This window comes from Thunnus albacares, chromosome 20 (assembly GCF_914725855.1).
Source record: "Thunnus albacares chromosome 20, fThuAlb1.1, whole genome shotgun sequence".
Lineage (NCBI taxonomy): Eukaryota > Metazoa > Chordata > Actinopteri > Scombriformes > Scombridae > Thunnus > Thunnus albacares.
In genome coordinates this window covers 8014093-8028866 of record NC_058125.1, presented here as the reverse complement: position 1 = coordinate 8028866, position 14774 = coordinate 8014093, and the positions used below count along the sequence as shown (strand labels likewise).

The 14774-nt window shown below is 41.4% G+C and overlaps 3 protein-coding genes and 1 long non-coding RNA gene across 4 annotated transcripts; 1 reads left to right on the top strand and 3 right to left on the bottom strand.

The window, feature by feature from the left end:
• Positions 1–1618: 1618 nt before the first annotated feature.
• LOC122971719 (GTPase IMAP family member 4-like) lies at positions 1619–2440 on the bottom strand. The gene has a single exon (XM_044338464.1). The coding sequence runs from the start codon at positions 2438–2440 to the stop codon at positions 1619–1621; it is 822 nt and encodes a 273-aa protein (XP_044194399.1).
• Positions 2441–2575: 135 nt separating this feature from the next.
• On the bottom strand, positions 2576–3554 carry LOC122971700. The gene is made up of 3 exons (XR_006399550.1): positions 3023–3554; positions 2873–2923; positions 2576–2627 (listed from the first exon to the last, which is right to left on the bottom strand). It is a non-coding gene; the product is annotated as an uncharacterized LOC122971700 (long non-coding RNA).
• Positions 3555–5731: 2177 nt separating this feature from the next.
• Positions 5732–11875, bottom strand: xrcc6 (X-ray repair complementing defective repair in Chinese hamster cells 6). Its single transcript, XM_044337474.1, has 14 exons — positions 11809–11875; positions 11310–11497; positions 10537–10626; positions 10252–10364; positions 9780–9921; positions 9268–9519; positions 8757–8943; positions 8420–8606; positions 8140–8308; positions 7607–7768; positions 7230–7359; positions 6832–6932; positions 6590–6706; positions 5732–6443 (listed from the first exon to the last, which is right to left on the bottom strand). The coding sequence occupies exons 3-14, from the start codon at positions 10607–10609 to the stop codon at positions 6247–6249; spliced, it is 1830 nt and encodes a 609-aa protein (XP_044193409.1). The 5' UTR covers positions 10610–10626; positions 11310–11497; positions 11809–11875; the 3' UTR covers positions 5732–6246.
• Positions 11513–14632, top strand: desi1b (desumoylating isopeptidase 1b). Its single transcript, XM_044337475.1, has 6 exons — positions 11513–11875; positions 12074–12095; positions 12216–12285; positions 12441–12550; positions 13126–13248; positions 14185–14632. The coding sequence occupies exons 1-6, from the start codon at positions 11788–11790 to the stop codon at positions 14264–14266; spliced, it is 495 nt and encodes a 164-aa protein (XP_044193410.1). The 5' UTR covers positions 11513–11787; the 3' UTR covers positions 14267–14632.
• The last annotated feature ends 142 nt before the right edge of the window (positions 14633–14774 follow it).

The following is a 14774-nucleotide window of genomic DNA, read 5'->3' as shown; positions in this document are numbered from 1 at the left end:
TTCTCTCATTTCCCCAGATTTATTCTATTGTCAGGCTATCCTACAGTGACAGTGGAAACTCTTGAATCTAATGAGGTAGATATTGGATTTTACATTTGTTTGACTGCAAATCATCCTAACTCGTAGTGTTTAATTATAAGGACTCCTTTCATCCATCCACCCATTCACCTTTTAATCCATGGCAAAAAAGCAAGCAGAGCAGTGCAAACAACATCCTCCAGCCCTACCTCGAGGGTTCCTGAACACTCCCAGATCAGCTTAAAGATAATGACTGCTTTTCCATTTTGAGTTGACCAAGTCCAATCTCTCTCTTTCCCAGGTCAGAGATCAGGCTTGGTGTCAGAACAGCAGACCAGTAGGTGATATTTTGTCCTTTGAGTTTATACATCATCATGCCCTTGATGAACCTGATTGGTCTGTTGAAGGTCTGTGTTGAATGGTCTCTCATTAACTACAGGGCCTGCCTACTCCAGGCCATTAAGATTTGTCTACCTCAAAATGTGGGTGACCACAACTTTGCAAATGAAAAGGTAGCAAACTAAAAATAGCCATGATTTTATTTCACAATTGTTAAATAATTTGTCTAAATGCTGTTTCAGGGGCTTTTTATACATCATCAGTCTAGGAAAAACAGTAGAGTGCATCAAACCATATTTCTTAACTCTAGTCCCAATATGACTTCAGTTCATTTTCCTTGATCATATTTAAAGTTTGATATGTCTCATAAATTATGAAAGAGAAGAAGGAGCACTGGAGCAGTGTAAGAAAACATGAGGCACAGGCCAATACACAAGAATTCACAGATGTCAAAGAATTACAACACTTCAAAATAGGAAAATTAAGTGTGTGTGACCATGATATCTAACCAAAAGCATCTGTGGCATGTTGAAAACCAAAAGGCCAGCAGTAGTAAATTCATTGGACAGTGGGAACCAAGCAGAGTGACAAAAATACCTCAGACAGAGAAGCACACTTGCACTAAAACTCAAAATTGCCTGTTTAACACTTGAATGAATCCTGCCTTCTTGTTTTTTCACTACCCCAGCAGTTCTTTTACAGAAACACACGCACGCACGCACACACACACACACACACTCTCACACACTCTCACACATACACACATCAGGGCATGGTCACTTTTTGGGACATTACATAGACTTATATTCATTTTCTGGAGACTTAACTCTAACCCTAACCATTACCACTATTTGCCTAAACCTAACCCTAACCTGAACCTAACCTTAACCACTGACCCAAGAATCAGCTTTTTCCCAATTGAAGACACGGCTTTTGTCCTCAGTTGGACAAGCTGTCCCTAATTAACTAGTCTTAAGCCTGAAATTTGTCCCCAAAAGTAGCCTATGACAGACCACAAATCACACACACACACACACACACACACACACACACACACACACTGGAGACTTAACCCTAACCTTAGCCACTAACCCAAAAATCAGTTTTCAATCAATTTTACCATTCCCAATTAACTGATCTTAAGTCTGAAATTTGTATTTATTTGTATGTATGTGTGTAAATTAGAAAGTAGCTTATGACAGACAGACAGACACAGACACACATCAATCAACAACATCACCACTTCTTCTCCTTCTCCTTTTTACATGTGTCCCAGTTTTCCAGCCAGTACAGAGGCCATGTCAGCCAGCAGTTCCTCCCTGACGCGGTCCTCCCTCCTCTGCAGCTCGTGGACAAAATGCCCCCTCAGCTCTTCCATCTCCACCACACGTTCCACCAGCTCTCTGCGCATCACGCTCTGTACCTTTGGAGGGCGATCTGGCCTGTTGTCCACCAGCTCAGGCATCTGGCCACATAGAGACACAGCCCTTTTCAGACCCCCAGCATCCACATCCAGCAGCTGCTCTACAGTACGCCTTCGACCCAGATGGTCTGCATGGGTGAGCACTGGGATGATGTACCCCAAGACTCCATCTCCAAATAGTTCCAGGGTGGCTTGGATTGCCTGAGTGGCATCTTGGTCGATCCCCATGCTGGAGCCTGGTGCCCGGATCACCAGCAGGAAGGCATGTGGTCCGGGACCAGCTAGCTGAAGGCTCCTCAGAGCTTCTCTGGCTCTCTTACTGTCCCCCAGTGATGGCTCCAGAAGATCTGGGGTGTCGATCACTACAACCTCTCTACCGTTCATTACTGTCCTTCTCTTGGTGCTCTCCCTCAGGGGTCCCACAGTTGAGGCTGCACTGCAGCCCAACAAACTGTCTGCCAGGGAAGTCCGTCCTCCACCAGCAGGCCCCAGGAGGATCAGTCTCAGGCCAGGTTTCATGGGACCGCTGCTGGAGAAGTCAGCGGTCATGTTCATGCTGCTGCTGTTCTGATCTGTCTCCAAAGGTCCATCACCGGATGACCCTGCAGAGGAAGACCTATCTTGGTCACTATAGCCCTGCAGCTTTGCATTAAAAGGCATTTGAATGAATTGAATGGATGAGTGACAGATGAGGACTGATGCCAGAATGGGAGGATTTTCTTGTTAAAATATATTTCATTTGACAGAAACAAGAAAAAGCAGAGAACTCAGAAAACACAGAGGAAAATGAACTGACCTGTAATGGCTTTAATGGCAGCAACCAGCCATTTGCACTTTGAGGAAAATCCTGATGGAGAAGTAGATTGGAAGTCAACTGTTAAGCCAATAATCATCATGTAGACCTATCACTACAATAACCCTAGTCTCTTCAGATACTAAATTGCTGTCACGTGTCTGAACTTCTGAGTCTCTCACTTCCTCTGACTAACTGCAAACTTCTCCTGACTTGTTTACCTTCTCCTAAAAGGCCAATTTGCAGCTCACGGTGAAGAGTAAACAAAACACTTCAAAAAAAGCAGGAAGTGTGCTTACCTACGATAAACCGCCAAAATCGAGACAGCCATTTAAACAGGCTCTGGATTCCTGAAACACAAGACATAGATAGAAAAGTCAGCAAATGCCTTTTCAGATTTTTAGGTAACATTTGATTTGTTGGTGTGAAATCAGGGATGTGTTTCATACCACGGAGGGTCCCTACTAGGCGGCTCACCCAGCTCCAAAGAGCTGATAGACCTGAGGCCAAAAAAGCAACATGTTACATTTCTGGTGATTTTGAAGACCTTTTTCCATTCAAAAATGTATTAATAACTTTGTCTAATGTTGGTGGAAATCTTCCAAAGTTCCAACTTCCAAACTTTTTAGTGGAAAATTCCCTCTTGGTGTCTTGATGAAGTGTTTTTCTGTTGAGCTGCAGTGGAAGAACTGTAACAAAAAGAGGGACTTTTACACCAAAAAGCCTGTAACTTTTCCTTTTGATTTGACTAATTTAGACAACTGAAGCCTCCGTTTAGTCTCAGTTAAACATGAATGTATGTTGGCAAAGAAAGAAGTCCGTGGATTTTGTCACACATCACTTACATTGAAAATGCATTAAGAAGGGATTTTTATTGCTCAGTATAAATATGAGGAAGAAGCAAGATACAAATACAGCAAGAAAAACCTGTTTCAATGTTCATAGGGGCACCTGACTGTTGTTTTAAGACAGACTTGAAAAGTTGTGAACCTGTCCTTTAGAATCAGTCCTAAATAGCCAATAAGGGGGGAGCACAAAGTGACCTGTGACCTCTGACACATGACTCAAAGTAACCTCACCAGTTAAAGAGCAGAAGAGACGAATTGGCCATCGGATCAGAGCTGGAAGAGCTGCAGGGAAAACAGAGTGCCAGTGATCAGTTTTACTGTAAGGGTCATCATACATACATACATCATACACTTGATCATATACTGTGTGCATATATATATATATATATGATATAAAATGATAAAAATGAAGGTCCCATATTGTTCGATATTCATGAGTTTGTTTTTAAAACCTCCCCTGGCTGATAGGAGCAGCTTTTCTAATTTAACTTAGGTGAATCTGCCGGTTAGAAGACAATTCAAAGTGAGATTGTGTAAACATTCCTGACTGGACAGATTTCAGTAAATCAATACCTGAGTGAACCCACCAGCAAATGTATATTCACATTACGTGAAACCTTTGAGTGCTAAATTCAACCTGTTCCTTTGAAATTAAAACTCTGAGGTGCTGCAGTCAAGACACCGACTACTGACTAAAATACCTTTTGCTGTCTTCAAGTGTGTATTCATAAATAATTCAAATGTTCATCTGTGGTTGAAGGGTTTCTCCTGCACTGAGTTAAAGAAAATTCAAACAGATTTCAAACAGGCGACTTTGAATTTAAAACAGATATATATTATGTGTATTTGATCAGTAAATCAATGTACACGGGTCTGTTTAAGTTGTGAAATGGTATGAGATAAAAATAGTCGCTTAAAAAATTGTTTTAACTTCAAGCCATTTTCTGATAGATTCTAGCAAATGTATCAAGTCTCACATCTGCTGTTCTATCAAGTTTCTAGACTCACTATCTCAGTAAAGGACAAGTCAATCAATCAGTGTGTGGCTTATATGTCGGGGAATCTCTCTGTCTTTACAAATGTCAGTGAATGTATGTGTCTGTGTTGAGTGACTGACTCTGTGAGAATCTGTAGAGAAGATACCCCACCACAGTGTAAACTCCCATCTGGGTGCTGTTCCCGTTCAGCCACCAGCCTAAACAGAGAGGAGAGGAAGTCAAGCGTGACATGAGTATTGCAGTGTTGTTCACAACTTATCATAAGGTTCACCTTTCACCCAAATGTGGCATGCAGAATGAAACACTCTAAAACCCAAGAAAACCCCTATTGTTGAATGCATTGCTTTGTGTAACCATAAAGGCACAATATTACAATAAGATAAAAAAAGACCATTAAGTGAATTATGAACATCTCATTAAGTCCATATTTAAATTGCATTATCATACCATTAGAGCTTAAATATAAAAATCCTATGAAGCACCTCATCTTTAATGTTTTTGAAGGTATGTTTGATGAATTATTAAAACTCTCTCACCCGTAACAGCATCTTCGGAGTTGTCTGTTTCACATTTACACTCCATTTCTCTGCAGCTGACAGACTCTCAGTCTGTGTCAAGAGAAAATGTGATTAAACTTCTGCACAGAGCTTTCAATACAAAAGCCCATAAAGTTAAAAGTACACCTGGGTTGAATTGTTGTTTTGCAACGTTAATGTGGTTGCACAAACAAATTAAAACCTGGAATACATTTTGAAAAACACAACTGCTTTCCAAGAATTTCACAACACATAAACTAGACTTGAGAAGGAATCCAGTCCACTTCCAGTCAGGTGTTTTCAATATTAAGCAAAGTTTCAAGAAAAGATCAAAAATGAAAACACGCAGCTCCACATATACAGTATAATATAGTTAGAAAGTCTATTTTAACCCATAGCCATGGAGAAATGTTATGCTAAAGCTCCATTACCTGCTGTGTAGTCAGATTTATTCCTTCAGGAATGCCATCTACTTTGAGTCGGTCAAAACCTGACGCAACTGACATGTGGTCATAGTGTGTGTGATCCCTTCTTTCTGCTGCTGTACAGAAGCATTTGCTTGCACAGGCCTGCCCTCAGCAGGAACACTGCTCTCACTTTATTGTGCTGTGTAGCAAAACAATGCAGCAGGAAGGTCCTGGTATGCTGATAATCCTGCAGTCTTACTTTAGAAGGACGCACCTTTTTTCTAGGGACAAGAAGAACTTGAAATGCTGCTTAACATGTAAAGTATACCAACTCATACAGTTAGGACAATAAAACAAATTTGATGCAGGTTATAAAAGGTTTGTTTTTTATTAATGCAAATACAAGATTATCAAAAAGTGTCGTTCCTGGTTGGAGTATTTTGATGACCATGTTTACAGTACAGGGTATTACAATGCAGTCGCTTCTTTTACAATCTCGTAACCAACATGATCCAGCCATTCAAACATTAATAATGTAAGAGGTTACTGTGGGACAAACACACTGACTGCAGGCACTAACACTGCTGCCTTTCAAAAGGGGGTAAAGCAACAGGTTTCATCTTATCAAGCAGAACTTGTTTCTATTGTACACTGAACACAGCAGCTGCTCGTCCAAAAATCTACGCATAGTGAGTTTAAAACAATCACAGGACCCCCAAGTGATGCTTGGCTCCCTGCTTTTAAAACAGCTTTTAAATTGACCAGAACTCTGTTCATGCAAAAGTAGCTGGAGACATTCCTACACTTGGAATCAATTTTGGGACACAGAAGCACTGATCTGAAACCAGTCAGATGAAGGCACAGTGAGTCAGATATGTAACGCCTCATGATCCCATTCGGGCTGTCAGAGCATCTATCAGCTCCTGCTTCTTGGTCCCAGTGGTCCGGACCCCAAACTGCTTACAGGCCTCCTTCAGCACAGGCACTGTCAGCTTTCCCAGGGTGCCGTTCTGCACATGGGCCCTCAGCTCGTCTTCTGGCAACTCCACTTTGGGCTTCTTCGCTCCGCTTCCGTTATCATCTGTGGGTTCAGTAATTTAACATTTAGTCAAAGGAATCAGATTAATCCTGTATCATACACAAAAATGATCAAATTCAAACTTAAACTTATTGCGCCAACAAGCAAACACAGTCTTGCTTAATTTCAGTGATGATTCAAGCTCTGACCTGCTTTGCGTTTGGCAGCTGGTTTGTTCTCTGGGTTGTAGCCGGCGGGGTAGACCAGATCTTTAAACTCCTGGATCAGAGGACCCAGACGGCGGTCAATCTGGTCCACCTTTGGCACTGAGAGAGAGAGAGAGAGAGAGAGACAGACAGGTACAGAAAGTATAAGAAAGAGAAACAGGCAATGGTTGTAGAAGAAACAAGAGAAACCAGGTTATCTGACTGCATGAATGTCTGCATCTTACTGATGAGGTCTTCTATTTCTTCTGGAGCCATCATATCCAGAGCCAAGGCTTCCAGGTTCCTGAAATGCTGCTGGATGACTGGATTCTCAAAAGCATCACTCCTGCAATTTGTTACAAAGAATGAAAACGCCTTACGGAAAGAAAACAACTGAATTACCTTGTTATAAGCAGAATCACACATATTATTTACACATTTATCAATGAAGTGTCTACAGATTCCACAAGAAAGTGTCACACTAAATATTTATCCCTGAAAAAACAAAGACACTTTCTTAGAGTTTTTCTGTATAAAGCAATTATAAAATCATAGATTGGTGTTCTTCTAAAAGATCATTGTAACCTTTAAAGATAGTTGTTGTTGGGACTTTATACTGTGTACATATGTCATGTACAGCTACCTGTATTTGAAGCGGAGCTTGGAGACAATCTCCTTCATCTTGTCCACCTGCATTTGTGAAGCAGACGGACACTGAGGGGGATCCAGAGTCCGCAGGTCGTCAGCGTACGGCAGGGAGATGACGTTGAAACCTGATATGCATAAGAGATACTGAGTTACAGTCCACTACAATGATGAAACTATAGTGTTGTTTCCTATCTTGCTCACTACTGTAAAGTGATCAGCTTTTTTTCAAGAAGCTAGATTAGTCAAATGCAGTCGTAGTCACTGCAGAGGGAACTAAAGTTTGAGTTTAAAGACTGCTTCACCTTTGTTGCCTGGAACTCTTGGGATTAATTAAATCCATCACATCTCCTGCTGAGCTCAGCAGCGTATTACCTGGCGGTGTAATCTGTACTTTCCCCTCGTCAACCTGCTCTTTCTGAGGCACCAGGGCAACAAATCGAGGAGGGTAGTTTCTGCGGGAGGTGCAACGGCAAAGAGCGAACACATTCTTCTCGCTGCACTTCGTCAACAGGGCAGAGAACAGACACGCACTGCCTGAGGTGGAAAACACAGAATATATTGTAGCTCAGAGAACAGAGAAGTTAGAAGCTTAGATTCCCACTGGGCTGATGATATAAGACACTTTTGATGACACTGTTCAATAAATCGCAAGTATTAAAAGTAATACATTAAAATTCTCAACATTGAGAAGCTGGAACTGGAGAATGTTCAGCAGTTTTGCCTGAAAAAAATGACTTAAATGATCGATTATGAAAAAAGTTGCAAGTTATTAGGCTTAAACACATTTCCATCGATAACTATTTCAACCCTGTGCAACGTGGAAATATCCATCCTGTTAACTGTGGTTTTAAGATTTAATCTCATTAGTTTTGAAGTAAAATCAGACAACACAGACACAGTGTTACCTTTCACCTCGTCCTCCTCAGGGTAGATGAAGACAGCAGGCCGGATGTGGTGGTGCACTTTGAGCTTCTCCATAGGTTTGAATCCTATCAGAGAAAATCCAGGATCTTCAAACTTCTTGATGGCGTCCACCTCGTCCCGCTCCATCACTATCTGTTTGTTACCGTACACCTGCAGCAGACACAAGCGTGTGGGGGTAATGAGCGTAATCTTTCACAAAACACAGTTGGATGATGAATAAAACAACTAAAAAAACAGGCACTTCATTCAGTCTGCTCTTACCTGGGCTTTCTTTATCTCACTGGGCAACAGCAGGCTGCCGGTCTGGGTGTGGAAGGTGCGGGTTTTGCTGCGGACTGGCTCGTTGGATTCCCTGTACAGTCTGATGGGAGGTGGTTTCCGAGCAGTCACAGCGGTCGCATACATTCCCACCGCTATGTTTATGCCCTCGCCAAGACACAGATTAAGCCTGAAGATGGCAGAGAGGGCAGGTTGGTGTGAAGAAAACGAGAGTTAGTGGTTAAAAAGACCTAAATACAAACCACAGACAGAGGAAGTTGAGGATGTGTATAAAATTGAGCAAAATCTGGAACAATACATAAAAATCTTGTATCGCTACCTGGCAATGGCTCTCTTCTTCTGCTCCTTGGCCCGAACCCTCTTCTGGAGGTCGTCCAGTTTGTAACAAGGCTCCAGCTGCAGCCCCAATTCATTCTCATCCTCTGGTGGACTCATAATGTCACAAAAGAAGAGTGAGACGTCAAAGCCGCCTGGTTTCATCAGGTGCATTAAATCTATGACAACACCTAAGAGAGGAGGGATGAGTCAATGAAGTCACATATATGTTAAACATATTTTAAAGCTGCAGTGCAAAGTTTTTAATGAACAGTTGCACATGTATTATCAGCCTATGTCATAAAATGGGACTGCGACCAAGAATGCTATGAAGTGACATTAAAGTGTTGCTACTGTCACAGAGAAATTGTACATTTTAAAGACTACCTGGGTTGATAAAGCTAAACCTTTTTGTGTACAGCTTGCTGTTGTAAACTCACAGGATTTATGTGAAGTTTCCAAGGGCAGCTCTAATACAAAACATTACTACAGGTTTGTCTTTGCTTCAGACGCACCGGTCTCTTTGAGGTCACTGGCCTTGGTGCGAGCCTGCCGGTCCTTCGCGCTGTCGCCTTCATGCGGTTCGTCCCTGCAGGTGAAGATCATGAGCCGCTTGTGTGAGAGGCGTAACTTGATGTCACTGTAGAGGTTGGCGCAGCACCATAGGGCATCACCCAATGACGTCTCCCCGCTGCCCATGGTCTCTGCCGCAAGCTGGGCACCTTTTTCCCCGCGCAGGGAGTCCACTTCCTGCACTCGCTTTGCACCTGTGGAAAGAAAGATAATGACAGAGTAGAATAAAAGACAGTGCAAAGACAGATAAGGAAACACAGAATTGATAAGGGTGTTGTTGGGATGAAAACAGCACAACAGTACTTCAGGTGGATATAAAAATTGTAAGAAAATGTTAACACAACAATAAGCCACAAACGGGAATCTGTTTCATCCAAACACATTTGAAACATGAGATCTGTGCAACACACAGCATGATCGATTGTGCGTGAGCTTGAAGTATGTAGCACCTCACCAGGTTCATCGAGGTTGTGGTACACGTAGACGTGCTTGAAGGAGTTTCTGGGGTTCTTGCTCTGCTCTGTGCCGTAGAACACCAGAGCCACCAGGTCCCTGTGACTACTGATGATCTTACTGGAGTACACACTGCGCACAACCTAGTAAACAGACGCTAATTATCATGAGACTGAAAACTTATCTGTGAAAAAAATGGACAAATTATATTATTCTATAATACTGTTATTTAAAGTAGGGATTCTTGAGAGATGTTCACTACAGTTCAGTAACAAAATCCAACCTTTCCCACAAAACCCCCTTTTTGCCTGTTAACATCTAGATCATGATCAAATTCAATACCAAACATTTCTAGATTGTGTTGATCTGTGCAGAAGCTTCTTTATAAGAGGATGAAGGTGACTGATAGATTAACAGGATGAGCACTACACAGCAAAGACAAAGGAAGAGACAAAGACAACTGGCCAGCTTACCTGCATGGTCATATCAAAGTTGGATGGCTCTCCGTCTTCTCCTTTGATGAACATTTCCTTGGAGGCATCAACCAAGAACACCAAACTGTCTCTCCCTGTGATCTTGTATTCTCCTGACAAACAAAGACCCTGATTTGTTTTTGCTGAATCTTTAAGCCTAAATTCTTACTTTTTTATATTAGATCATATCAGCTAACATATAATGACCAAATCAAAATGATCAATGATAGCTGATCATGTATTAATAGCACATCAGAGGAAATAATGAGGGGGCTTTCATCTCACTTCCAGATTGCTCTCCTTCCTCCTGCTCTTCCTCCTCCTCATCATTCTGGTAGTAGGCATTCCACTCTGCCATTGGTGCTGCTGTTGGTCCTGTCAAACGATTAAGCAGGTTTTAGGCGACAAAAACAGGAAACTGAAGTAGCTTGGAAACCCTTAAATGTGTTAAACTCTGTGTGTGCACATGAACTGGATCCACAAAAATTCTTTTTTTGGCTGACGGCAGCTTGTTAATGGTGTCCTGGATCAGGACATAACACTGATGCAGGGTAGACTCTCATCAAGTTTTGTTTGCAGTGGAGCTTCATCAAGAATAGTTACACCCAAGGAACGTAACCAGAACTCAGGTATAGAGCCAATTATTGTGTTAGATCTTGTCAATATTGCTCTGCTAAAATCAGCCGCTAAATATCACTATCTATGTTTACCTGAACTTTTCCCTCAACCCTGAATCGGATGCTAACTTATGCGTCGTAATAAAGAAGTGGTGCTAATTAAATCAGGCAACAATAATTGTGTAAAAGACAGAGCCATTCGCAAACATTACTGGTGTTTAATACAGATGTTATTACTGTTTAATTGATGTTTCAACTTCTGACAGGCAACGCAAGTTAGCTTAGCCTGTAATTAGCCATTATTAGCGTCACTGGTATTTTGGGCTTGCTAAGCTGTAAACTGCAAACGCCCGATGATGCACACAAATTGTATGGACTAAACACTTTATAGGAATAACCTGTGGAGGTATTAAATCATTGTAGAAGCATACAGTCACTTACCGTACGCTGCAACTTTGAGCACAACAAAAGTCCGGACTAGTTTCAATGACGGGCGCGCTGAGGTACGTGAATGAGCATGCTAAAGAGGCGTGCGGGACGTCTCGTCATCTATTGGACCCTCGTACGCCAATCTATAATACTGACCAATCCCAGTGAAGGAGGCGGGACGTGTCTTCAGAGAAGGGGTCCTTGCAGGAAGAGGTCCACATGTTATTGTTTTAAGTCGGACAGTGACACAACATAAACTGTCAGCACCCGGCAATCCTCAGCTCAACCTTACAACTTAAGTTAGCTACTTTCTCACTTACGTTTACATTTTATTGTCTTTTGCCTTTGTTTATATGCGTAACAATTCAACGCTTTGCTTTATGTAACTATTTTTATCAAAGTTTTGTTTGGGTGTGAGTCAGCTTACTTTATGCAAGGTTAGCTGCAGTTTTTTTTAAAAAACAATTTGAAGTAATTCCGTTGTGTAATCATGGAGCAAACTGGCCCTTACCCGGTGAAAGTGTATATTTACGACCTGTCCAGAGGAATGGCCCGCCAGCTGAGTCCTCTCATGCTAGGTGAGTTTTGTCTTGTTACCTGTTGGTTGACCTCATGAAAGCCGCAGTGAGCGCGCCTAGTCCCGCGAGAGACAGCACGAGAGACCGGGGATGCTTCTCAGGCCTGAGCTGTGACCTTGTTACTAGAATAATTGATACCTATATGCATTTTAAGTAAGCCTTACTCTGACTAATTCTGTGGTTTTTCGGTCACTACAGGGAAACAGATTGATGGGATATGGTGAGTGCATCTTTTTACTGGCTTATTCTGTGGAAATCTTCCCTAAAAATCCTGTTAACTGTGTTTAACCACTTTCATTGGCCTGGTTTTATTGGATTAATGTGTTTTGGTGTCTTACAGGCACACTGCTATTGTGGTCCATGGAAAGGAGTTCTTCTTTGTTGGAGAGGGCATCAACAGTTGCTCACCTGTAAGAATCATCTCCCTCATTCTCCCCAATCATGCAGCACATCAATATTTTTTAACTTTTACTGCTGTACAGGAAAACAGTGATGGATTGGGATGTGTTTCTAAAAGTGCATAGTATAAGGTATTAACTGAGGTGTTAATGTGTTTGTGTCCTAGGGTAGCACTCCTTTAGGGGAGCCTGACTCCGTGGTGGACCTGGGCTCCACTGAGGTGCCTGCAGAGATCTTTATGGACTATCTGACTTCACTGGCAGAGTCTACATACAGGTAAAGACTCAGGCTCACCAGACAGTTTTAACATAGGTTTAAATCTCAGTGAGATTGTTCGGGACGTAAAGTTGTGGTCACGTTTAATTGAAAATTAATTTAAATTGTCTACGATACCATAGTTGTGATATAACCCATAATTTCTCTATTGGAAACTCTTTCAATGAATTATGTCATATAACCTACAGTAATACTACAGTATGTTTTCACTCTGGATGTAAACTCTGGCTTAAATTGTGAATTGTTAATTATTTCACGTTACAGATGATTATTTGTTAACATGATTTTGAATTTCTGGCACATTATCTCTAATATACATTAAAGATATATGTGAAGGAAGAGAGGAGAAATAAAAAAAAAAGAAACCAAAAACATCTTGGTCTCACACTCCTCGGTCCCTCCGGTTATCTCTCTGTCAAAATGTCTATCTTCTTGTCTCATCTGCTCTTCTCCACCCTCTCTGGCCTCTCTGGCCTCTCTTTCTTTTTACTGAATTTACATCTCTGCCTTTTCCTCCCTCTCTCTGTCTCTGTCTGTTCCTCTTTATTACTGTTTCTCATTCTCTTTGTGCACAGAGGTGACAAGTACAACTTGTTTGAACACAACTGCAACACCTTCACCAATGAGGTGGCTCAGTTCCTCACGGGCAAAAAGATCCCATCGTACATCACAGACCTTCCATCAGAAGTTCTAGCCACGTGAGTCAAGTCTTATCTAATAAGCTTCATAAAGCTGCTCTTACATCACCAAAGCACCTCTTCTTTTTCTCTGTCTTAGTCTCTGCATTTGTAGTTTTAAGTGTCTCCGCCTATACTGAATCTCTGATTCATAAATTATGGTTAGTACCTAAAGAACTGATACCAAACCAAACCAGTTGCGACTTTTGAGCAAATTAAACGTCCATTTTTGCTTGCCCTGTACGGTAAGTGGCCTCATATTTGGCTCCTGTCAATCAGTTTAGGTGAACTCGGTTTTAGTTCAGGGCGTCCTGGTGGTTCAAATGCTGTCACATGATCTACTCTGACTCCACTGTTAGCAAGGCTACTGCAATCCTTCATCTACCCGGGTAACTTCAAACACCAGAAAACTGTTCTTGTGCACACATTTTATCGTTTTTATAGTTTTTTAACAGAAAAAAACAAACATAAATAACATTAAGTGGGAAAAAAACAGTATAGATACAATAGAGTTTTACTGTTTTGTATCAGTATTCACTAGTTATAGAATTGGGAGAAATCCAGTGAAGCAGAGACAGGAGAAACCTTCATGAATAAAGGTGCAGCTGGCAAATGTTACATAAACCAATTAAACATACTTAAGTGAAAGTACAGCTCATTATTTCTTTTCCAAATACACTAAAACATTCATATTAAGCATTTATAAAATATCAACATTACAAACACAATTGCTTGCAACACTAGTATTGAAATCTTTATTATTGTAACACTGTGATCTGTGAGCCTCTTTTTCTAGCTCTCTTTCCTTGTGTGTCTCGACTGTGGTCTTGATGTGTTGTGGTCTGGTTATTGTTTCTCCTTCCCCGTCGCCTAGCTCACATACTATAGTTTGTTTAGACTCTCTTTAGGCCTTTTCGTTTCACTCTAACTGTTCTGTCTGCTATGTTTCCTCTGTAGGCCTTTTGGCCAGGCTCTCCGTCCCTTATTGGATTCCATCATCATAAATCCTGGAGGCAACAACATAACTGGACAGCGGTAGACAGGGTTGAACATATGAAAGAAAATATTTGTATTTAAGGGTTTGGGTGAGAATGGGACATTCACCACCAGCCAGACCTTTATAACATTTGTGCCTGTGGATGATTCGTTGATATATGCTACCAGTCACTTTTCCAGCTAACCACTCATCATTTGGAAGCTCTTCTACACATTCTACCTGATCTATATAATGTTTTAACATATACCAGCCTCTGTGGCCAGTGAACTAAAAAGATTTCTACTGGTTGGGGATGTGACAGCTATATTAGTTGCAGCTACACATGTGTGCTCATTAAAGGACCAGTGTGTAAGATTTAGGGGATTTTATTGCCAGAAATGGAATATAATATTCATAAGTATGTTTTCAGTAGTGTATAATCACCTGAAAATAAGAATTGTTGTGTTTTCGTTACCTTAGAATGAGCCCTTTATATCTACATAGGGAGTGGGTCCTCTTCTACGGAGGCTGCCATGTTGCACCGCCATGTTTCTACAGTAGCCTACAACGG